Here is a 24945-nt window from a genome sequence, read left to right as displayed (position 1 = left end):
TATCGTTGTCATCGCTTGGAAAAAACAACCGGCACAATCAGAACACTGCATAGAAGACCATGGGGAGATTAAGAACTATCCTTCTTTTGTGCCTTGGTTTTCTTCTAGTCCATGTAAGGGGTAAGTGACATTTACATTGTTTTAAGATTTATTTCCAGGGTATGCTTATTAAAAATGAAAAAAAAATCAACAAAAGCCCCAACCCCTCAAAAACATGCTTCTTTATTTAGAAATACTTGCTGCTTTTTTGTTGTTGCTACTGTTTTGTAGGAGTACCGCTGCAGTTTTTATTTCTGAAAAGATACATATCTTTTGGATGATCACTCAGCCAAAAGAGAAACTGAAGAATTAATTAGATGGTGGGACTGAGTTAAGTTACAGCTGGCATGTTAACTGGAAATTGAGTTTTTTTGTTTTTTATATTCTCTTTTCTCTTGCTCCCCTAAAATCATTTACAAGCTTGGACTTGAGTATAAACATTTTTTTATGGAAGGTGTAAAATTAGAACTTCCAGAGGAATTTCTAGTTTCCCAAGAGATCCTTAGTGAAATACTTGCTTCATGTTTTAAGAGCTTTTCTTGCTCATTCATATTTTGAGATGTATGTATTAGTTATATTGTAAAAACAATTGCTCATGAAGTTTAAAGACATTCATGTTTTAATATTGGGGCTGATTTATTAATCTGAATGGCTGTATTCCTCAATAAGTAAAACCCATATACATGCATACTTTTTCTTTTTTTGTATGTAGGATTAATGCAGAACTGAACTGAATGCATTTTGTACATATTTTTTGAAGAATGAAGAGCAGTTCGGGAAAATGTAGTCTTTTTGCATTGAACCTTTGTTCTAAATTCCAGAGTAATTTTCTTTTAGCAAAACATTCTGTAAAACTTTTATTGATATCAAAGCAAATAGGACAGTCCTCATCTGAATGTGCTATATTGTGGACTTGTAACCTTTTGGGTTTTGTACATGATGATTACTGCAAATAATTTTAGAATTGTGATTGACTGTAGAATGAAATCAATCATTAACCACTAGTTCCAAAAGCTGCAGCTTTTCCTCCCCCATCCTCCCCCCACTTTAAATGGAGTCCTCAGGAGATCTTGCAGTAATGGGCAGTGAAATAACTTGCCCTTAATTCTTACCATAATTTCATATAAAAAAATGAGGAATTATTTGGAGGTCTTTAGCAAGGACATGGCATAGAAACAACAGAGCAATAGAACAGTGATGGCAGGCTCCACATTATGTTTTGAACAGTGATGATTCACACTGTCTCTCATTACTGGCATGCAGACTTTCTTGTTCTGGAGAAGTCTCTTATGCTGAATATTTCTATTCAAATAACCTGAGCGTGGGCAAGCCAATTTCCGTATGCTATATCACTTTAATTACAAGGCTAGTCAACCATTCTTGCTTTACACATGTGCTAACTTTGAGCCAGTTCAAGCCCTGCTTTGGGGCACAAGTCATTACTGAATGCTACTGTGGTGTTTGGGCACAGTCTTAAGACTGCAGAAACTATTTCATCCATTTGAGAAAAGCAAAATGAATGATTTTTAGTCTAAGGCAACAGCCACTGAATATTATCATCAAAGTATTTACCATGTTATTTTACCATGTTACCATGTAGGAGACATTCATAGGAACCACCTCTCACTCCTATACAAGAGATGATATGGGAAAGGGTTAGGGATGCTGGTGAAAGACCGGTCTAAGTGCTTATGATGGGAATGTCTATGACATAGCTCACCTTTTTATATGCAGCCTTAATTCTGATCTAAGCTGTAACCATCTGTGATAACTCTTAGAAACGTCTGTACCACCACAGCCAGGCCAGATCATATCAGTTCCCTTACAATCTTGAGTTTCCCTTTTATCAGGGTATCTTCACTTAGTTGGCTAGACTAACTTGATGGGCTCTTCTCAACAGAAGGGTGACATAACCAGGTACCACATGGCACAAAAAAAAAGAGACCTGATGTAGTTCAGAAACTTCCATGCTTATTGCAATCTTCTATACTTTTATTTATGATCTTGTGGGTTTTATTATTTTCAAGCTTAGGCAGGTTACATGAATTATCTCATAATTTGAGCTGCAGTAACTGATTGCCTGAATGACTCTTAGCCCAAATCAAATGGAAGGTAAAACAACTTAGTGGAAACATCTTTCACTGAAGTCCATCCTAATGCCAAAGGTCAATTTACTGCAGCTCACCTGACCTGTAGTAATTCAGCTTTAGCTATGTCTATACTTCCTACTTCGTGTGTGCTGTGACGGTCGAGTGCGCAAGGTCCTATTCCCCCAGTAATCAAGATCATACAGCTGTCTGAAACATGTTGAAGGTCACATTTGGGCCACACAACTGTTTTCACTGTGTGTGTATGTGTAGTGGGGAAGTAGTGCAAACTGAGGTCTCTCTCCTACATAGAGCTGGCAAGCAACTGTGACTCTCACTCAGACCTGACTGCTCAGAAATGCTCCCCAAATTCYCAATATAGACATAAACTATGTATCCATGTTCTTGAAGGCCAACTGATAGATCATGTTTAGTCAGTAACAAAGACAGTGCAACTGTTGCTGATATTACATTAAATTTACTCCATCATGTATTATATGCTATTCTGCTAAAGCATTTGTTGTTAGCCAGTAAACCGTGGACCACTGTCAGCTAAGGCTTACAAAGATTTTGACTCAAAGTAATTGTATTTTCAGATAATTATCTAGGAACTTTAAGGGGAGAAAATTACAGACCTGTTTGTATTTGAGAAAGTATGTGATTTAGTTTTATGAAAAATGTAGTTTTCACTGGGGTTAAAAGACAGAAAGGGAGAGATAAAAAACTCAGTCCTATTTTTATTCCATCAAGCTCCAATCCTCCCTGTCACTCTGTGTGAGGTCCCTGTGTATGTGCTGAAGTACTCGTAGTATCAGCAAGGATATACCTAACAATGAGTCCTCTTGTTGCTGGGGCCCAAAACTATTTCACTCTCAAAACCAGAATTGCTATCATCTGTGGGCATGTGACTACTGTCATCCAAAGGTGTGATTGCAGTTTGATAGACATACCTGAACTAGTTGAAACACTAATAACAGCAGAGCTGTTGCCACATCAGAGCTCAGGAAGAGCCAGCATGTTTACTCAGCTTCTCCAGTTCACTTTTCAGACTTTACTTGCCACTTTGCAAGCCTGATAGGAATGCCCAAACTATCTCTTTTCCATTTGCATCTTTCCCTAATTCGCGTCAGGGATTGTTAATCCCTTTCCATCCCACTGAGGATAATAAATAGATAAATAAATGTCATAATTATTTTAAGATTAAAAATTAATAAAAAGATGCCTCTCTGTGGCAATTTGCCCTGTGGTTAGTATGAGAAGGATTCAGATTGTTTTGGTCACCTTGTTTAACTATGACAGTCTTCCTACTTCTGCGCAGTGGGGCTGAACTCTCTGAATGTTAAGGGAAAATAACGGTTAATATCTGATCTGTATTTATAATGAGCCAGTATTGGACTCCCATGCAATATCTTTTTCTTGTGAAGCCAAATAGGACATCCCAATTGAAGAAAGGTATTGAATGGGTTTTGGAAGTGTAACATCCAGCTTCACTTTATAACCTTTGCCTGTCATCACTGCTTTCTTGAATTCTTGAGCAATTTATTCAAGAAGCCAAATCACAGTAACATATTTTCAGAAGGTAACCATGATCCAGAATAAATGAAAACAAAGGCCAGAATAGACACTAATATTAGCAGACCATATAAAGGGAAGTCCCTCCTTATGTGCCAGGTCTTATGACATCAGTGGTGGAGGAAATAGGCACACGCTCCACACAGGGAACAGTCATGAGTTAATAGTAACAAAGCTTCCCAGATCACAATCTGCATTGTATCAAAACTGCAGGTTATCATCTGAAAGGAGCAGAAATTGAGATATGAGCCAAATATTTCTATTCACAAAGACTGTACAGACAATTTTGTTTCCTGAGCATAATGGTAACAAAAAGAAAGCTAGCTCTTAGTTCAGAAATCCTACCCAGATTTACAGATCATTTTGCATGCCAGGAATCTTGATTTCTGTCCCTTCTGAAGATGATGCTGCCAGATCCTCTTCCAATTCTCCTGCTTTTGAAGTGTGGAGACCAACTAATCATCCATCACCATTTGCCCAGGGTTGTTCATGGAAGCTTCTTTGTGTATTCCAGTGGTATGTGCAGAGGCTTCAGATTTTTCTGCTCTTTAAAGGGACTCTAATTGCTTTTCTTGTTTAGTCCAAATGAAAGGCTGCTCATGAACCTCAACAGAGACTTTATTGCTCAGCAAACCTGCTTGCTGGCATCCAGCAACTCTTTCCAGCATTATTGTTTAATAGAAAGAATATTTTTAATGRTATGAAATGGAGAAGAGGATGCAGGCCTCGCCCCATTGCCATCTTGCATCTTGAACATGCAGGCAAAGAAAGTGTACAAAACACCCTGATCATCCACTCAGACTTAGCAGTACTATTAACCCCTTTGGAACCAATAAAAGTTGTTATGCAGATGGACTGTTGGGACTTCAGTGGGCACAAGATTAGTTATACAATGGAATTTGAGATACAAATTTAACTTGATGTTAGTTACGGAACAACATAACTGAGGTTTATACTACGCATCCTGCCTGTTGAAGAACTAAAGATTATGCATATATTTTACCATTGCATTTGGGGTGAAGACGGCTGCATTAAAAAACCCTCTGTGAGCAACAGAAATAAAGCCTGGCATCTCCCTGACCTCACTGCATTATCTTCAACCCCCTCTCATGTCCCTACAGTACYAGTTTGGGAAAGTGTGGATTAGTCAGCTGGTACTTATGCAGTAACTGGTCATTCAGTGAGCCAAACACAACTGTTTTTCATGCCACACTATCATCTTTCAGTAGGAACACTAACACAGGTCTCTCTTTTAGGTCTATCTATTTGTACAGCTTTCATGTAACATGACTGTGATTAATCCTGATACCCTCAGACCAAATGGCTGAAATGGGCTGACAGCTTCCCGAGCCACTGTGGAGCTTTGGGACTGGTGTGGACAGACACCAGTGATGCCTGACCCATCCATGCCGTGGCATGAGCTCCATTTCCTTGTGACACAAAGGTGAAAATCTTAGCTTCAGTCTTCCACTTCACAGACAGACACACAGACATATGATACTACTTGATTAAAGAATGCAACTCCTTTGCTCTGCCTGTAATTTTACAGAACATGCCAGCTTCTTCAGCACTTGCTTTGAAGCAAAATTTAGAAAATTATATATGTTTTACATTATGCATGCAAGGCATATCACACCATAAAGTACAGTAGCTACCTTTGAACAGCTGTTATTTGTCCACAGCAAAGCAAACACCATAAAAACAGAAGATATTTTCTTTAATGTTTGATGAGAACACGCTGCACAGACCTAAAGCAATACTGCCACTCTTCTTTTATTAATACGCCTTATTTGCAGATAATTTTTAAATAAGTGTTTTAGTATGAATGAGTGAGAGATACTTTTTCATTTCCCCTGAATTCAAAACATAAACAGAAGTGGCTTAGCAAAAGGACAAAGCCAATAATCAAGTCCATGCGCTGTGGTCTACGGACTGGAACTGAGATCTTAATTATAGATTTTAAAGCACACTCATTTTCCATCACTACATCAAGGGGTTGTAATGCCGATCATTGTTTACGGAACAAAAGGGGCACAATGGAAAAAAAAGCTGAAGTAACCTCAACAGGAAATGTGGATCATAAAAGTGTTACATCAAAGAAATAGTAACCACTCATTGAGATTTTGTCCAAAATGTCCACTCTGTGGCATAAACCTTTATGGTCACCCATAACTTTTCTTATATGAGTAATTTTCTTTAAACAAATACAGTCACTTCCTGAATAGAATTGAGCCAGTAAACAGGTATGTTCTGAATCATATACTTGGCAAAATATATGCTATTCCCTCAATCTAGGGAAAATATGTATCATGACTGTATACAGTAATATGCAGAAGTGATCTGTACAAAGAATAACTTACCTTACTGCTTCAGCTAAAAAGAAAATAAAAGAAATYCCATGAGCGATTCGGGTCACATATTGTTCCCTTTTAGAAATTTTTTATTCTCATTTGTGAGTCACTAATTTCTTCTTCTTCCTCTGCCAGCTTCATAATCTTTTAAGCTCATTGTATTCACAGGAGTAAAACAATTCTTTTTTAATTACACCCCCATCTCTAAGTTATTTGGTTTCCAATTTATTTATAACACAGGCACTTTTATCCCAGTCATTCAACTACTATGAATACACTCAGAGCCCATTAATTTAACCATATTAATGGCAAAAGCACAGAATTTATATAACACACACATATGCATTTATATACTTTAGATATATGTCCATACAAACATATCTACATGTATACATGTGTGTATATACAGACATATAAACACACATTTTCTTATGTGCCTTAGCTTCATTTTTCAAYACTAGACCATGTATATTAAATGCCTGAGTTGTTCATTTAATATGCCCTATAACCTGACTCTCATTTGGTAATATTTATGCTGTTTCATTTAAATGTGGGTCATTTTAATGGCCACAAGCTCTGTTCATATGGATCTAGTGCAGGAATGGGTCTGCTTAGTGAGATTAAAAAATTGCAAAGGAACTCCATGGTAGTCTTTTATCAGAAAAATTCTGACTACAGTCATAATGATAGATATAATAAGTGACAATAAAATCTGCTCATCCTAAATAGACTGAACATTTCCAAGACAAATGTAGAAGTTAGCTCTCAGACAAAGCTCCTTGTATTTTTGTAAGAGCAACTGTGACTGTCATCTGCTTATACAAAAAAATACTCTTTTAAAAAGTGATCAAGTAGATAGAAAATCAATGTGGGTCCTGGGAGCCCTTGCTGAAATTTATAAACTATTGAAAAAGGGATTAGAACAGTCCCAAACTTAGTGTTTCATTAAATGGTAATGTGGAAAGTAGAATGAGATCCATCAGCTCTTGGTTTAATATAAGTATTTTAGTCTATTGGGCAAAATGTTCACTATTAAAAGACTGCCAGTATTGTCTAAGCCTCTTGAGCTATAGCACTCACATCTCCGTGATAGCGAAGTTCTTTTGAATATTAGGCCTTCTGACCAGTTAATAAATAGGGTGACTAATTGTAGTRGCTTTCAAAGGCTCTTGTGTTACTAGTTTCACTGAGGGCTAATGGGAACAGTTCCTGAGTCTCAGCAATCAGGCTTCCGTGAAGCCTTTTCTAACAGGTAGCATCCATGTGTAGAGCCTAGTCTTGTTCCTTACAAATCCTCCTGAAAAGCGGTGGGATCTGACCCTCATGTGATCAGTCAGTTGCATAGTTAAAGGATGATGGATCCTCTTAATATTTAGCTGACAAATTCAACCATATGCAAAAGATGCTGCTGTGTGTATTTTGTTGACTGGATGTTTGGGTCACATTTTCAAACAACTGATATGAACAAAAGTTTGTGAACATTACATGTGCATGCACCTGAGGGCACAACTTTGCAGGCGACTGCCTTGGGTGCCTTGGGTAAGGGTGGCCTGAGCTCCATGCTGCCTTAGCAGGATGCATCTTATATTCAAGGGAACAGCTGGCTCAGTGTTTCTGTGACGAAGAGCAATCCTAGCAATCTCTACATTACAGCAAACGAACTAACAACTAGTTACACTAAAAAAGTTAATAGAAGGTATGGGTATTAGTGAAAGCAGAACTTGATCCCAAATTTCCTACCTGAAAGAATCATGCTCGTAAAAATAAATGTAGTAATGCTGAAATTTAAGCTTCTGTGTTTTGGTGCTCAGCTTCATAAAAGTCTGTCACATTTCATACTCCATATGTCCATTCTCCCCTGTCTGGCTGTTACAGAGAAGTCTAGAGTGAGTGATTGAGGCCTGGTCTACACTTCAAACTTTTCCTGGCACAGTTACATGAGTTGGTGGAGATGAGGGAATTACATCCCAAATAAGCCTGGCGGTGCCAGCAAAAGTCCTGCTGTTAGTATAGTTCATTGTGTTTGAACAACTGGTATAAACATCATTAAAACAACTCATTTCTAGATACAAACTGTATATCCATCTGGAAGGCTTGCTTTCCTAGCTTAGCATTTTCTCATTTGCAGATAAGGTCTGTTCTGTGGTGTCAGGCAGGAGCTTATAGGCATTTTCTTAGATTATTTGTTTAGAATAATCCTGGACCACCCAACAAAAAACACTATTACAGGCATTTTATTTCTACATAAAAACATAAATACCCTCAGAAGAAATGGCAGAAGTAATGCCAAGAAATAGTATACTAGCCCAAATCACTAACAACAGCGATAACTCTGAGATAATACCTCCTGCATAGCTAAATCTCTTCATAACTTTGTCCACATTAAAAAAACAACAACAAAAGGAATAAAGCTGTTTTCTGCCTGTTTAAATTTCTTTCATTCTCATTTTCATGTGTATATTTCCAGCTGCTTCTATTACACAAGCTGATCAAGAAAAGGCCATACTAAGCTTTTTTTATGTGGAAAATGAATTTCTATCAGTCTGTTTGTTCTGTGAAGAAGCTTTTCTAATTTATTTTGGTTGTCATTTATCTTTAGAGTTCCCTGGAGTGACTGCAGTTCCTATTGAGCTAAATACTTTCTCAGTCTCTAATATGTTATTGTTTTTAGACCCTCCATTTTGTGGATGAAATCTATGCTGTTCTGCTATTTAAGCATCTGTTATCCTCCCAAATTAGATTCTTGAAATGTCTAGGTGCAATCTCAGAAATGGTAATGAGCATTTAAAATTCTGCTCCACAAAATCTTACTCCCTGAGGTCATTTGGTAGTATTATCTGAGGAAGTCAGGATGGAAGTCCAAGCAATCTCTTTGGTTTATTGGAATATCATTTACCCTGGTACACAGATGTCCACATACAATCTGCCCATCTGTCAAGTTTTATATTTACATGGTCATAGCAATTTTAATGTAGCTTCCTTTCTCACTCCCAATCAGTGATTCTGTTGGTTGCTTTTTTTTATTACTTCATTTATCATCATAAAAAAATAGAAACAAAAAAATAACAATCTGAATCACTTCTGCAGAGGGGTTTCAGCCTTCTTTTTTGTCTGAAAATTTCTATAGTCTCTTTCTATTTTCCCCTTGCTGTCTAAAAACAACACCTCTTGTCTTTTTCCACCCTTTAGATACTAGAGCATACCACAGAAGATGAAAATCTAGATATTTCCAGAAGGGCAGATGTTAGCTACTGTTTCAATCTGCTGTTTTGCTTTAGCTTTCATTCAATTGGAAGCATCTGTGTGGTCTTGTTTGAATTCCATAATCTCTTTTGATTAGATTCCTCTTTCTGTTTTTTTCTTTTCCTCAACTTCAAAGAAATTTTATACATGGAAATTTTCCAGTCTTCATTCACAGAACAAAATTTTCAAGTTCTCTTTATAACATTAGGACCTAGGTAGCTGCTTTTTGTATCATTAGTTCCTACATGTTAGAACCTGTAACAAAGGAGCCGGTTTGGCTAAAAGCTCTTCAGTATTGCAAAATTATTTTTGATGTCTCACTCTGATGACAAATGGTTTGAGCTCTGTTGAAGTCATCCTGCAGCAGGGCTTAAATAAGACAGCCTCCTTCAGGACTCAGGACACTGATAAAGGTTTATACAGTCAAATGACAGCTGAATTTAACACCCACTGTTGCTGACAGTAAAGAAATGCTCCAGAAAAACACAATTTGACCATATAAAGTCTTAAGAATAGGATGTATTAGGGATGGCAACAGAGTCATTTTACCCTTTTATCACCACAGCAAGCCTGGGGACAGCAGCTTGGGTCAGCTGAGGGCCCAGATCATTGGGCAAGTCCATGGTGGTGGGGCAGTCCAAGGTCCAGTGGGGGTTGTGAGTTGGGGTCGGGATCAGGCCTGGTGAGGGCAACTGGGCTCAGACAGAGCCCCAGGCATTGGGCACCGCTGTGGGGCCAGGGTCGTGCTGAGGCCAGGCCAGGCGGAAACCTGCGGGTCAGTGTGGGGGTCAGGGGACCAGTGGCCAGGCAGGGACTAGTTTGTGGTGGGGCTGGAGCCAGCACCCCTATGGTGTCATGGGGCAGGGACTGATGGCCCCAGGCTGGGCTGAGATGGGGCCAGGGCTGGGGCTGGAGGAGGCCGGGGTGGGCAGGGACCATGAGGGCTGCCGGGGCCCCCAGAGCTTGGACAGGGAATAACTCCTGTGGAAGCCATTTGTCAAATATATTTTTATTTGTTTAATGAATTCATATAAAAAGAAGRACCAGTCTAGGTCTTAGAATATTACTCGTTTAAGGATGCAGTCCAAAGTTTATTGAGCTTAGTCAGGTTGGCTGAGTGACCAGGTCACAGGAAGGAGCTAGTGGGAAGAGGTGACGTTCCAAGATCAAGCTCAAGTGATAAGAGGTAGAATCCTCCTCTGATAATGTTAACCAGAAAGCCTTATGTTGTTATATGCTTTTTCTTTCCAAACATGGGTTTCTCCTAATATTTATAGGGACAGCTTTGTTTTGGAAGCCATTATTTAGCATTCCAGCTATATAGTATCTTTTCTGTCAGACACTAGCTATAATTAAGTTCACAGGCTTACGTGAAGATCTTCATGGGAATCAAAATGTTTTTAATTTACACTCCTGTGCTGCTTCTCATTTAAGGATCACACAGTGTTGTACCAGCATTAATTAATCTTTCCAGGAGCTTTTTGACACAGACAAGAGCTATTGTTCAAGAATAATAATTAATGTTGAAAATCATATTAAGATTGACAGTGTCTGTAGAGAATAGAGTACTGAATTGGGATTTACAACACCTGGTGCCTTTGTTTTGGAGGATCTTTGATAGCCTTTTTCTGTTCCTCAGTTTCCTCATTTGTACAATGACACTTTTCCTGCTGTAAAGTGTTCAAGACTTACTAAGAAAAACACTATCAAAGAGTGATATTAAGATATGAAAGATATTAAAGATATTAAAAGTTTTCACCTACTGATTCTGGTTTGTAAATACTGTGCTGAATGCTAATTTCAGGATCTTTTGGTTATGGTTCTTGGGCTCTGTAATAGGCCACATATGTTCTTCAAAGGCATGTTTACACAGTGGCTGAATATAGGTAACATTAGAGAACAGATTCTCTTTGTGTTTTTTGAACAAATTCCCTCTTTGAATTGAATGAATCCCATCTTGTATGCTCATTTAGGACTGTGTGGAGCAGGGATAACAGCTGACAGCTTGCTCCTGGCCTGCTCCTGTTTGGGTGCATTTTATTTTTGCCTGTAACCAGTTTTGTGGCTTTGTCAGAAGCCCTCAGACCTGGAGGTAATGGAAACTCGCCCACTGACATTTTCTGTTTCCTTCTGCTAGGTCAACGTGATTTTGATTTAGCTGATGCTCTTGATCATCCAGGTAAGTAAATCTGTTATCTTTATTTTGCTATGGCATTTAGACCTAATAATAAATCTTAAGCCCTTTCTCTTTTTCTTGAGAACTGGAACATGAAGAGGCTAGTACTTCAGTTAATGTATACAGGACTGGGAAATGCTATGTGTTTAATTTATACAAGACTGGAAAATGCTGTTTGCTGTTTTGTTTTGTTTGTTTTTTTAAACAAATCAATGTTTCTGGCATAAACACAAGTTAAAAAACAAAAAAAATCATGGCTATGAAAACATACCACTTCACTTGTAGTTTCTGACATGGTATATGAAGATTTATTGAATGCAGCTCTCCAGATTTGCAGATACCTTCTTTTGATAAGTTGAAAAATTTTAAGCTTTTATTGGTTTTTAGTATGTCGTTGTGTCTCACAGAGGACATAATTACCAGAAAACCTACAGTGATCAGAAGACCAACAAGAAGGCCAGTGCTGAGTAAGTAATAAAGACAGTGGGTCATAACTAATTTCAAATATGTAGAAACTGTCTCCCATGAGATTCGTGATCATATTTGCTAGGTACAGTAGCTGAGATCATTTGTGTGAATACCAACTGTCTTGTAAAGTAAGTAATTTTTCGACAGTTACCAATTACCTGTCTTTACTACTTCCTATTAAGCTTTAGAGAGTGACTGGCCACAGATGGCATTTTATTTCCTGAAGATTCTCTTAATACTATTCCAGCCTGTATTAAAATCCCTGGAAAGTACAAAAATGTGTAACTGTAGCTTCTGCTTTTTCCCCACTATATCTCTTTTCTCTTAGCACAGAGATGCATGATGCTTGATAACAGACTTGAAAAGGAATCAGAAGAAATTTGGGTATTCTTCATTCTCCCAATGCATTTGTTGAATATTATCTAGTATTGATTGCTACAATGATCTGCGTCAGAAAGGAACAAAGATGTGAGCAGTAGGGAGAACCAAAAGTTTTCAGCTTTAGTTTTCAGGATGACAAATGATGATGTTCAATCAACACACCTGTTACTCTTGAAAATCCCCAACCCCCAAACCAACAACAAAACCACGCACATATTTATGACAAACCATTTTGTAATAACAAACACATTTTTCACCTAACGTACATTGAAAGAAATTTCTGGGTATCAAACAAAATGCCAGATAACATTAGCCCACAACTTTCAGTCTTTTTGTTCATAGCCATTGCAGTAAGTCTTCTGGAACATGAAAACAGTTAAATTTTACACATGATTCTCTGGTTCACTCTGAACAAACAGGACAGTGTTTTGTGAATGTAGGAGCTATTAAGTCTTGTAATGGTTGCATTCTTCCTTCCCACTTGATTTTGCAAACAAAATCTGTTTGGCCTAGATTAGAAGTATCTGTTGTAACTGCTGATAAGCTATTGTTCTCCACCTAGCTAGATGTCTGGGCTCCCTTTAAAGTCAAGGGAAAGAAATCAGCATATATAGGGATGGTTCGTATCATCCTAAGTGTGGTTTCCTACTCATCCTAATATAGACATTTAAAGTAGGTTAGTTGAATCATGCCCTGAAAGACCCTATCCTCAGTCATATTTAAAGGTAACCTAGTGAAGCCAACTCAGATGTCAATGTCTACAGAGAAGCTGTCTAAAGTCACATGAGAGGACTTCCACTTTCAGGGACTTCTAAATCTTTTTGAGATATGGCACTCAGATGATTATCTACCCTTCCTGAATCAACTTTGCCAATTCTTGGGAATGAAGCACTCCATGTTTTTCAGACCATTTTGGAATCCCTTTCAGCACTAAACAGGATTGAAGAGAGTTGAAAAGCAATTAAATCTAATAAAAAAGCAGTATCAAAAATCAATTACTGGATCTGGAAACATGTGCAAAGAGATGATACAAAAGTATGTCTTAACAACTACCTGATGCTTCATCTTAACTTCAGGGTTTCCTCTATGTCTCATTCATCCCGTATCATTGAGAAATGAGGCTAGCTGATATGATTTTGGTAGAGCTGGAGCCAATTTTTGTACAGGCCATGTCCTCTGAGCATTATCTCCTCCGTCTGGGTTCAAGCTTTCCTGGAGGTACCTCCCTATTAGTGTAACAAAATTCAATTGAAAATTCAATGGAAGTGGAAGGTGATGTTTATTTACAAAATCTCAAAACAAATTGATTTTTCTGACTCACATTCACCCTCTCAGATTTCATTCAGTCATACACTCAAATCCATACTCATGAGCACCAAGATGTGTGCTCAAGCACTCTGGTCAGCATCACTTGTGTGCAACATGGGGCAAAGTATGCCAGCTATCGAGTCCTCATGTCTCTGTGATTTTACTTGATTGGAAATGACAAGCTAGTTTATGGACAGATCTTTTATATCCTTTAGGAGTCATCAGCTATTATGGGGTGGTCCTTTACCTCAGAATCTTGCTTACTTCAGCCTCCATGAACTCTAAGCCAGGTTGCTGCCCACTGTCTGTTTTTCCTTGTTTGGAGGACATAGGCTATGTCTACAGACTGTTTTCTGGGTGGACTAACAGGAAAAGTGGTGGTGTAGCTGATATGCTGCAACCCTGTGGCCATACCCCTGGCCTTAGAGAGTCTTCTGCTTGTCTTCTCCTGACAAGCCATCTGTGCTGTGGTCTTTTTGGAGCACAGGCCTTCTGGTTTTGACATAAACAACACATTCCTCAGTTTTACTGCGGGGAATGGTTTCCCGGGAGTAGTATCCTTCCTTATCCATTCTTTTAACCCTTTGCTATGCTGTTTCTTCTGGTGTTTACAGACAGACATTTCCCTTCATACTTCATTCATACCAGCCTTAACATTTCTGTAACAAATCTCTATGCCAATCTTCTAGAGTGGAACCCTGCATCTTACCTGAATTCTTAATCTTTATAATAAATTCAATTCAATTAGCAATTTGCGGCTTCTTACAGTTTTAGTCTTTGACCTGTAAAGGTATATTTGAAGTGCAACTCTCTGTTAGTCATACTCAGACAAGATTAACACCCGGCTTGACAGGAACAAACTGACTCATGTAGTATGAATTTGATTATTTTCCTGCCAATTTGCTGATGACATCAAAGCATTTCTGGCTAGTTACACAAATGTTAAATATATAATGAGACTAGATACTGTGCAAAACCAGCTTCCTGCTCCCTCTGGATAGAAAGGACACATGAAGGCAAACTTGTGCATGGTGATGCATTTGGATGGATTAGCACTGCAGTCATATTTTGCTGAGTTTGTAGAATTCTGACAAAATTATACTAAAAACATATTCTGAATGAAGTGTCTATCCCATTTTCTGTATCATAATCACCTTTTCAAAACCTATGTAGATTTTGCTGTCCCTTTTCTCTGATTCATTCTACTGCTCCACATTTATAATGGTGAGGAAAGTGATCCATGGAGTTAAGGCATCCATGTAATGTATTTCTGCATATTATGCTATGACCTTTCAGAGATCACCCTCATTCCATACGCACTCTAAAATATTACCCACATACCCATGTCTACACCTGCACACTGGAGATGGAGTTCCTCTTGTTTATACATTTGCAGCTCATTGGCAAATGGTTTGTTGAATGGAAAATTCCATTTCGGGTACAGTGAGACATGTACAGTGCCAGGGAGATGGTAATAGCCTGTTGATTCATTGCATAACATGCACATGCAGACTTTTAGAAGTATTTTGTAAAATCTCTATAGCTCAGCCAAAGAAAAACAGATTATCACCCAACCTTAGATACGCACATATGGTCCCTTGAAAGCTGAAATTTTCCTGTCTCCATGACCTTTACATAAATAAGTTAATTCAATTCTCTCTCCCTAATTAGGTTTATTGCCTCACAGTACAGTATTTGCTTTCGAAATAGGTATTCAGTTTTAGCAGTTCAGCAAGTTACATCTGAGCCAAGCATACATGTACTAGTTTTAACAACAAAAAAAGTGTTAATAAATAAATATATTTTAAAAATAGATAGATACATTTTCTTATTTTAACATAACTAAAGTATATCTTGTACATATATTAATGAGGTGCTGATCTTGACAGCACTATTAGATTTATACTGAGTTTGTTTACTTAAAGAAGGAATGCATCTCTTGTATTTTGTGTGGAAAGTATGATATAATTTATCAATTATTTGTGGATAAATATTAAATTCTATGACAGTTTTCAAGAAAAGTAGGATACTTCCTTTGAATTTGCAGACTCAATCTGAAAAATAGTTGCCGTTCAATTTTTTTTTAATGCTTTCTGTTAAAAACCAGCATTTCACTTCCCTCCAGAATTGTCCAGTACTTACTTCTCTGCATCTTCTTCCTTTTCATTTTTAGATAGTGATTTGCATTTAGGAGATGCTCTTGGTGGGGGTGAGTATGTTTTTCTTTTCTCAGATATAATCTTTTTTTTTGGTAGGGAGTTTTTTTGTGTAGTCTTTTTCTGAAGTCTGCCTAATTTGCATAAAGACATTTCAAGACTGCAAGAGGATTTAGCTGTAGTAGCGGGAGTCATTACTGCTCATATCCATGCAGTCCCTTTGCCAGGGGTTATCATGAAGAGCAGGGAGAGTAGTATGGTCTGTGCCTGGTTGCCAGCCATGGGAGTTTGCAGGCTGGCATGCTCGTATACACTGAAATCAGCTATGGTTTACATGTCCATACCAGGCCATGGCTGGGAGTAGACATACTGCCTGTTCAGCTGTGCTGGCTCAGGGGTGGCAGCTGCTGGCAGAAGGATGAAGATAACTCATTATGGCAGTAGTTTCTTCAGCTGCCAAAGATGAGTCTGCCTAAGATTAGGAATCAGAGGTTACAGTGTGGATAGAGATAGGTGTGAGCTTGTTTTACCTGTGCTGACCCCAAAATGCAGGGAAGGCAGTGTTCAGAGATGAGCACTGATGGATGTGATACAGCTTAGGTTTGAGGCAGTCAAGCCCTTGTAACCTGCTATAACATGCAGGTATTACTATAACATCCAGACCTGATCCAGATCATATTCACTATATTGCACTAAGATGTGTAGACATATGACATTCATAACTGTGATTTTTTGTACCATGTTTTTAGCGTCTTTGGAGGTAGCTGTATTAAGGATGTAAGGTACTCTGCAAAGGTTCTTGCATACTGAAATAAATTAAAGTACAGGTAGTTTTGGATCAAAGCATAAAATTCCACTTGAATCAAGGCTACCCAGAAGAAATATTACTCCACAGCCCATTGTACAGAACTGCTGAATAATAACATCAGTTACAGTAGTCTGTTTTAGTCATGCTTCAGTCTTAAAGAATTATACCTTTTGTCATTTCTAGTTCTTTCTCATTTCCAGGACTTTCAGCATTTCCAGGTTGTCCACTGGCATTTGATACCTGTGTTTGAATGACATGTTAGTCTATACTTCTATAAATATCATTTTGTTTATATTTCCCATGTTTATAATGTCACTTCTTCCTGATCATATTAATTGTTCCACTCCTGAACATTTTTACTGTGTACTTTTATTGGAGGATGGTTTTAGTATGTTGATTATGCTAGTAATGAATAACATAAGTATCTCTAGTAAATATCACCTTTGATTCAGAGAATGGCTAATGATGTTTCCCTTGGTTTCTATTTCTTCAGCCCATTTTCAGTTCATGCTTTTAATTGGCATTCATACATGGTTTAATGGGATTAAAGATATGTTCTTAAGATGTTATTTTTCACTAGCTATGACATAGAATATATCCTGTTCAGCTTAGAGAAGATTGAGTAACTGCAGCATCATAGTGGAATTGAATAATGGGATTTGTAGTTTTCTGCTTTTGTGTCATGGTGGGTCTTAGAAAATTACATAGGGTTCTGTGATAGAACAAACCTTTTCTTCTGTTAGATAGCAGTAATTTGGAAAAGTCTGATTCAATAAAGCTTTAAGAGTGTGCCTAAAATCCATTGACTGCAGTAGGCTCAAATTTAAGAATATATTTAAATATTTCACTGAAACAGAACCTGAAAGTTAGTCACAAACAGAAGCATTATATTTAGCACCTAGACAAGAAGAAAACATGATACAAGTGTATCCGGCATGTATTGCAGGCAAAAGAAAAATTTAAGGAGAGAGAAGGAAAGTGGTAATTATTTCTGTGACCTAACTTTGAGGTAGTTGCAAATAAAGCCAAATTTACTGCTTGGTTATGTGATCAATTAAATATGCTACTGACCTGGCTGGAAAAAGGATGGGACCTTATATATGCAGAACAATGGCCTTAGGCATTAACTTTGGCAGTGTTTGACCTGAATCTACTTGCTAATCCAGCACTGCATGTGCAGTTTGTAAATTATGAGTGTTCTTATCTCCCTCTCTATCCAGTGCATCTTCTCCTAATACTATGGCAGAAATAAAGACTGAATACTAGCACAGAATCCTAAGGAACAAAGCTGAAGCCTAAGCTCATTTTGCACTGTTCAAGAGTAGAAAATTCATCATGTGTTAGATGAATTCAGCAAGTGTTACATGAAACTAGTCTCCAGTTTTTAACAATACCTGTCAGTGGCAGAGTTAACCTCTTGCCTCCTGCCCAGCCTAGAACATGAACTGGCTCTGTTGGTTCTGCATTGCTGCCCCACTGCCACCTAGAGAATCATATTGTTCTTTCCAGATGTCAGCATTAATTAATATTAGCACTTGCCAAAAATACATAAAATATTCTTCCTGGACATTCTTGTGGATTCTTTTCTCATTTTAATTTTGAAAATTCTCCCTTTCCATTTTCTAATTGGCTTTAGTACCTAGTAATTTGTTGCTATCATGCTAGAGACTTTTCAAATAGTGGCAAGGTCCTTTTCTTACTTTACTGGGGAAAAAAATAGCAGTAAGTATAAAAATCTCAGGTTATTGTACTCTTTACTTACAGCTCTAAGTTTTCTGTTTTTCACCATCTAACAATATTTATTACTAATAGGTGACATCCCAAGAAAACCTTTATATCCACCTCTTCCACCACGACCAGGAAGCCACAGCAATTCTGGTAAGAATGTTTTCTCAAAAGAAAATCTTAACACGATGAGCTGTTCAGATCAGCCACTTTGAACAGTTTATTCTATTATTTCGTTATTAATCATTCTAATCATCCCTTCCCCCTCCCCCTTCTGTAATCACTGTTTCTGACCCAGAGTTTGAAAAGACTTTCTGAGCTTTAGTGTTGGTACCAAAAATTTTTTTTTCTGCTCAACACGTAGGATATTGAATCCTAAGCAGCAGTAGATTAATCCTCCTCTTGTTTGCCCTTTCATTTTGGGTATGAACCAATGGTTTGCCAAAGGTTTTCCTTTCACTGAACCATGCTAAGGTCCACATTTGATGTCTAGCCCCACTGCGTGGATGAGCCTATGTGCAAACCCATACTGAGATGTGAATCTGAGATGGCTCTGGGGCATAAACCAGGTGGGACTGGGCAGATGGATAGCTTAAGCCTGTATTGCTTTAGAGTGTGGTCCCAGACACACACTTACGTACAGTGGAAGTGGCATATCTATCCTAGCTGCCACCATATATCCCATCTTTACTTCTACTATGATTGTAGTGGCCAGCTGTCAACAGACAGGTCCATCTGGGGTCTTGCCTAGAAGGACCCACTGACTCCGTTCTGTGGGAGCACCTGGGATTTGAGATATCCGTATGATACATGGATTTGTGCTACTAAAAGCTGAAGCCCACACATCCCACTGGTGGCTATACATATGCGCACAGCTGGGTCAGTTAACAAGAAGGGCTTTTGCACATTTCCCCYGCTTTGGGCTCCTAAACACAGCACAGATTTAATTTATTGCCAGAAGTATATGTCTTCATGCTCAGAATGGTTGGCTTCATGCACCAACAGTTTTAGTACTCCAGCTTCCAGGTGCATTTGAATGGGTCACCATTTGGTGCAAGATATCTAACCCATCAGCCAGGTGGATTTCCAAAGGTCCCTCACCTCTCTCAAGAACATTACAAAGAGACTGGACAAGGGAGCTGAAGGGGTACCACTGTTCAGATAATTTTGCAACAGAAATTCTAATTTTTATCTTGCAGGAGGTTTTAATGACTTAGATCTCCTTGATGGGAAACCTTTACCACCACAACTACCAGGTAGTATTTGCCAATTCTCCTTGCAGCTTCTCTCTGATTATTATAATTCATAGCTATCCAGTTTGCTTTAGCAGAAATCTGTTTGTCACTGAAGAAATAGGACAAGACTCTGCTATTTTTATTTAAAGCAGTCGTCTTTCTCCACAAACCATAGCTTTGAGCCTGATGCTCTAAGTCACTTGAAACTTATCCCTAAGCACTTTGCAGGGCTAAGCCAGAATCTTGCAGGATTAATCCTTCTAAATTCAGCTAGGATAGTCCCAAAGCATGGGGCTCCTGCTCAGAACTAAAACAGATGCACCAGACCTATGATATTGACTTAAATTACTGATAAATCATCTGCTTGTCTGGCAGTAGACAATAACAAGAATGCAGTATTGGCCTCCCATTTCCTTTGAAATGAGCTTGGTACAGACAGCTGAGTACTATCCTTTTTTTAGAAGATAGTATTATTATACTTAAAGAATGAAGTTGCAGACAGATGGAAGGTTATCCCTCCTACCGAAGCAACTGCCAGTCAGGATTAGAATCACAACTCCTTTCTCATACAGCTCTGCTCTAGCTACCTAGTTTGACTTTTTGTGTGAAATTGTTTTGCTGAGTAAAGACTTTGTTCTCAAAACACGACGAAAAACATTTCTTGATGAAACTCTACACTCTATTCCAGGAGAAGATGAGCATCATTTCAATCATGGAGGAAATACTGGTACAGTGAATAATTTATTCTGTAACTTGTTTCAGATCATCTTAAATAGTAAGAAAATGTTAGCATTATAAAAGTAGTACATATGCTAAATGATGCTGTAAGACGCTATTTTCACATCAGCTATAATATAACATAATTTCAAGTCTTCTATTTAATGCTGTATACGAAATTCCAATGTTACACCAAACAATTCTCAAAGTTTTGCAAAAACACACCTTGATAGGAAATATGCTTAAGTCATATTATTTCAGTGCCTCTGGTAAAAACTGTCTCTCTTTTTCTACAGATTCAGGATTAATAGCTGGAGTTACATCTCCTATAATTTCTGCTTTTGTAATATTAGTTGTTGGATCGATAGCAGCCTACTCAGCTTACAAGAACAGGAGACTTTGTTTTAAACCACGAGGTAAGAACAAATTAGCTTCCCACTTTTTGAGTTGATTTAATTCTGAAGTAAAGGGGGATCTTACAAAAAAATTTCAGTGAGAACAGAAATAGGTCAGTGATGAGGGTTTTTGAAAATCTTATTCCAAACAAACTGGTCTGTAAGAGATATTTGTAATTAATATTCTTCATCAAGGACAACCATAGGAAGCCATAACAGGCCCAAAAGACAGATGTAAATCACTTCATGAAAGGAAGTAGGTAACATGAGGTCTCAACAACTACCATGCAGATGAGCAGAGTAGGGTTGATGGCAACAGGTCCTATGAAAGCCTAGTGACCACAAGACGAAGGCAAGGCAACAAGTGAGATCCAAGGGCAAGCCAGGAAACCCAAACATCAATTCAGGACAGAGCTGGGGGCTGGCTTCCCCCAGGTGCAGCTCCGGCGGGGACCTATGGCCCAGGCTGGAGCTGAAATGATGCCCCCAGACAGAGGGCAGAGGCCCCAGGTGAGGCCTGTCACTGCAAAAGAGGGCCATTTGTGCACTCAGGACCCTCACAGTCACCTTTTTCCTCTGTTTCTACAACAGGGGTATAACAGAAGCATCATGTCAGATTCTGATGAAGGGCTGCAGTCAGTGATGCTGTAGCACTCTGAACAGGGGTGRGATAGAGTGAGATAAAGAAAATGGGAGATGCTGTCTTTACCTCTCTGGAGGCACAAGGGTCCCACTTGATGCTTGAAAGGACTGGAGTAAAAAAACCACAGAAAATAGTTTATACATTGAAGAACTGGCAAAGAATATCTGTAGCAGAAATGCTGAATTTTAAAACTTCATTTTTTAGGTGGAGCTACAGTGTAAACTGCTGAAAGAAAAGTTACCCACTGATGACAGGCTCCTTTGGTTGGCGATGTTATCTTACAGATTGCTCTTCTAAATTGATGGTTTCCTTGGTCCAGAAAAGGAGCATTCAGCCACAGACCTGACAAACTTTTATTCTACTTTGTTTTTATCATCCTAAAAAAGAAAAGTTTACCAATCTTCCTCTGAACATTTTATTGAGACATTGCAATTCTCTTCTCTTCTACCTGATGTTACTCTTCCACCTTGAAATATATGTCATTAAAGATGTGCTTAAATGTCTGTGGATAGTATTGCACTATCTGAAGTCTATTAATAAAGGTGGAATAGGTATTTTGATTCACAAGTTATTTTAGAAAATAAAAACCCCAAGAAATCAACTATAATATGTACTTGAAATTTAATGATTTTGGTTTCTGAGCATTTGAGTCAGTGAGCATTTTTTTCTTGTTTTCAAAATTAGCCAAAATAGTTGATCCTTCTCATAGAATAAGACAATTGCCATTTCCAGTCATACATTTTGTGTTTCTGTAGTATATATCTGTATTGTCTATAATGTTTATGGAAAAGTTGAAGTTATATAAAAAAAATTAAAAAATTATAATGCCTTTATTTTTTATCTAATGTCTGAATTCTTGCAAAATAGAGCTATAGATGAAAAATGTATTAATTCTTAATTTCAAATATAGCATGAGAARAATATGTATACTGATGGCCCACTGTTTAAAAAAATCCCCAACACATGAGAGGAACACTTTTTTTTTTTTTAATGGTGTTTAGGTCTTCTCAAGAACTGGAAACTGAAGTAAATTTTGTTTCTCTTCTTGAAAATTTAGAGCCTGTTCTAGAAGCCTTTATAGTCACTATAATCTGGCAGTTCTTTTTTAATAAAGAATCATATTATTGAAAATTTCTGTAAAGGAAAAATAGGCACAAAGTCTTTGGAATCATTTAGAACTAGTCTGTGACACTTTGTTCTGTAAAATTTATGTCACACCTACTTTTAAATTTCATATATATCCTTTAGCAGAGGCATGGTAGATACTGAAAGCTTTTCCAAGAAGGCTGTTTCATCTTTTCCCCTTGTCCCTGACCAGCCAAGCTGTGCTAATAAATGTTCTCATGTAGACATCCTGTTATCAATAAAAACTAGCATTTTCCCAGTTTCACTGCCTGCATTTAGTTAATTGAATCAAACTACTAGTCAAAGAATTAAATGCTGCTGAAAGATAGCAAAACTAGTAGAGTTTAATGGCATAATTCTACGATACAGCTATTTTACCTAATCCTTTTAAGCATAGAAAAAATCTCTGTATTTTGATCTTCATCTTACATGCAAAGCATGTTTTGTCTTACTAGTGAAGTTGACTGTAGATGGAGGTAAACATGATTTTGTGTTTATTAAATTGCTGAGAGAAAGATGTCATCTGGGAAAGTACTCTTTTTATAAAATAATATAATCTTCCAGCTAATTATATTTGAAACAGATGATAGTTGCTGAGGAGAGAGATTATCATAATCTTTATTTTCATCCTGCAACTAAGAAATTATAATGTACATTAGCATAAATATGGAACCATCCTGACAACATGCAAAGGAAGAAGCACCTTTGTGGCTATCACTTTCAACTTACAAATGATAATACATGTTTTAATTTGGTTTTCAAAGATACATGATATTTCTTTAAAACRTTCAATCAACCTTCCATGTTAATAGTTATAACAGCTTGGTGCATGTTTTGCCAGGTAGACGTGTAGTTTGGTTACCAAAATATTAAGAGATTTCTACTGTGTAGTGAAGTGACCATCTGAAGAGCTGATAATCCTATTTTGAAAAAAAAAGTCTTATAGCTGCCAGTTCAGTCATTTGCTTAACAATAGAAAATATTTATTTTGCTTCTTTCTCTTGAAATATTTCAATAAACACCTATTGCATTTTATCTAAGATAAGCTGAGTTTTGTTTGGTACTTTCTGGGAAATATGCTGGCTGATGCCCTTTATCCAAATTTATCTATTCGTGCTAGAAAAAAGAAACTAATGCTTCAAACAGAAGTCTTTAGGGAAAAAAGAAAACAGCTTAAGAATCTTTTTTTTTTTTTCCCAGAAGCTGTGTCCAGAGAAGGGTCTGTGCATCATTAAGAACATAAATATTTTTGCTTTTGAAATATTATTACAACTGACTTTAATGTGTTCACAGTATTTTTAAAACAATGTCTTATTCAGTTTAAAGTACCTGTGTTAATACCATTAGCCAAAAAGCAGATTTTACTGTGGAGAATTTGAGCACAAATTGCTTGCTAGAGTTGGTCGACCTTCTCCTCCCCCTCAAACTTCTAATCCTCTGAAGCTCTTTGGTCTATTGACATCAACCTAACAACCCCAATATACCTGTGTGCAGGTGTACTTTTCAGTGTTTGCTTTTCAGCATTTGTTCAGCTAATGGAGTGTTCATCTAGGGAAGCTCTAAGTATTTAAATTTGAGGGGGAAGGAAGGGAATGTAAACTAGTTGTTAGACCATGGTAACCCTAGCTTGTATTATTGGCTTTGCCATTTTAAGTATATATATATATATATATATATACACACTATACTGTAAAAAATTTGGTGGTACACAAGTATAACAAAAACCCATCCAAATGTAGACATAGGTTTTGTTTCTAGGAAAATGCTTTTGTTGATTACAAAAAGTCCTCTAATTGAAACAAATCTGCCAGTAAAAGCATCTACAATAGCAATCTTGCTGTTTGTAAGAATATTGTTTAGTTGACTTGTCTATCTGAGATGATTAACGCATTTCCTGAGAATTTATTTTTTGGTGTGGAATGAATGAACTTTTATTTCCTATGCATTTATGTCCCTTCTTCCTTAAACCCCACCGCCACTACTAGAACACTGATATTCTCTTCTCTGATGGACTCTTAGGATCCTCCTGGTATGTCAGAAAACGTCTGCTGCAGCTCAGACTAGCCACAGGCAATGTGATAGCCACCAGCATCACCTGCAGATTGTGAAAAATAAAGGTTTAACAGTTGAGTAGTACATGCATTTCCCTCGCAGGCACTCTGTGTTAAGTCACTTTCCTCCACTAAGTAGCCAGTGACTTTCACAGAAGGCGGTGACACCAAATTGCCTCTGCTGAACTACATCAGCTTCGAACTACCTTCCAAGGGCACTGYGTAGCAGAATTACATATATTTGGTTAAATTCACTTTGAAATTATTGGCCAAAACATGCTCTGAGTGTGTGCGTGTATGTGTATGTGTGTATATATGTATATTCACAGTGCTTGTATGGCCAGTTATTAGACTGTCTGCATTGGCAGGGCTTATGGCAGCTCCTGAGAGGAGAAGGGGCAGGCAGACCCTCACTGTGGTACCACAGAGTGATACTGCAGTGAATCCCATTTACCCCCATTATGA

General features: G+C 37.7%; 1 protein-coding gene across 2 annotated transcripts; it reads left to right on the top strand.

The window, feature by feature from the left end:
- Window positions 1-79: 79 nt before the first annotated feature.
- On the top strand, window positions 80-23553 carry LOC112968853 (CD99 antigen-like). 2 transcript variants are annotated; one of them, XM_026071520.1, is made up of 9 exons: window positions 80-120; window positions 11430-11471; window positions 11856-11935; window positions 15799-15834; window positions 18402-18467; window positions 19514-19570; window positions 20238-20276; window positions 20563-20682; window positions 21509-23553. In XM_026071520.1, exons 3-9 carry the CDS (start codon window positions 11857-11859, stop codon window positions 21523-21525), a joined length of 414 nt encoding a protein of 137 aa, XP_025927305.1. In that variant the 5' UTR covers window positions 80-120; window positions 11430-11471; window position 11856; the 3' UTR covers window positions 21526-23553. The 2 variants fall into 2 exon arrangements, with proteins under 2 accessions (XP_025927305.1, XP_025927307.1); XM_026071522.1 differs by lacking the exons at window positions 80-120; window positions 11430-11471; window positions 11856-11935 and adding an exon at window positions 12357-12404.
- The last annotated feature ends 1392 nt before the right edge of the window (window positions 23554-24945 follow it).

This window comes from Apteryx rowi, unplaced genomic scaffold, assembly GCF_003343035.1.
Source record: "Apteryx rowi isolate R43461 unplaced genomic scaffold, aptRow1 scaffold_327, whole genome shotgun sequence".
Taxonomy (NCBI): domain Eukaryota; kingdom Metazoa; phylum Chordata; class Aves; order Apterygiformes; family Apterygidae; genus Apteryx; species Apteryx rowi.
This window is presented reverse-complemented; position numbering and strand designations above follow the sequence as displayed.

Excerpts from the sequence above, each read along its gene's own strand:
- LOC112968853 (XM_026071520.1), top strand. The coding sequence starts at position 11,857 with ATGTCGTTGTGTCTCACAGAGGACATAATTACCAGAAAACCTACAGTG. Across the intron at positions 15,835-18,401 it reads AGGAGATGCTCTTGGTGGGG|GTGACATCCCAAGAAAACCT; the intron begins GTGAGTATGTTT and ends TATTACTAATAG. Across the intron at positions 18,468-19,513 it reads AGGAAGCCACAGCAATTCTG|GAGGTTTTAATGACTTAGAT; the intron begins GTAAGAATGTTT and ends TTTATCTTGCAG.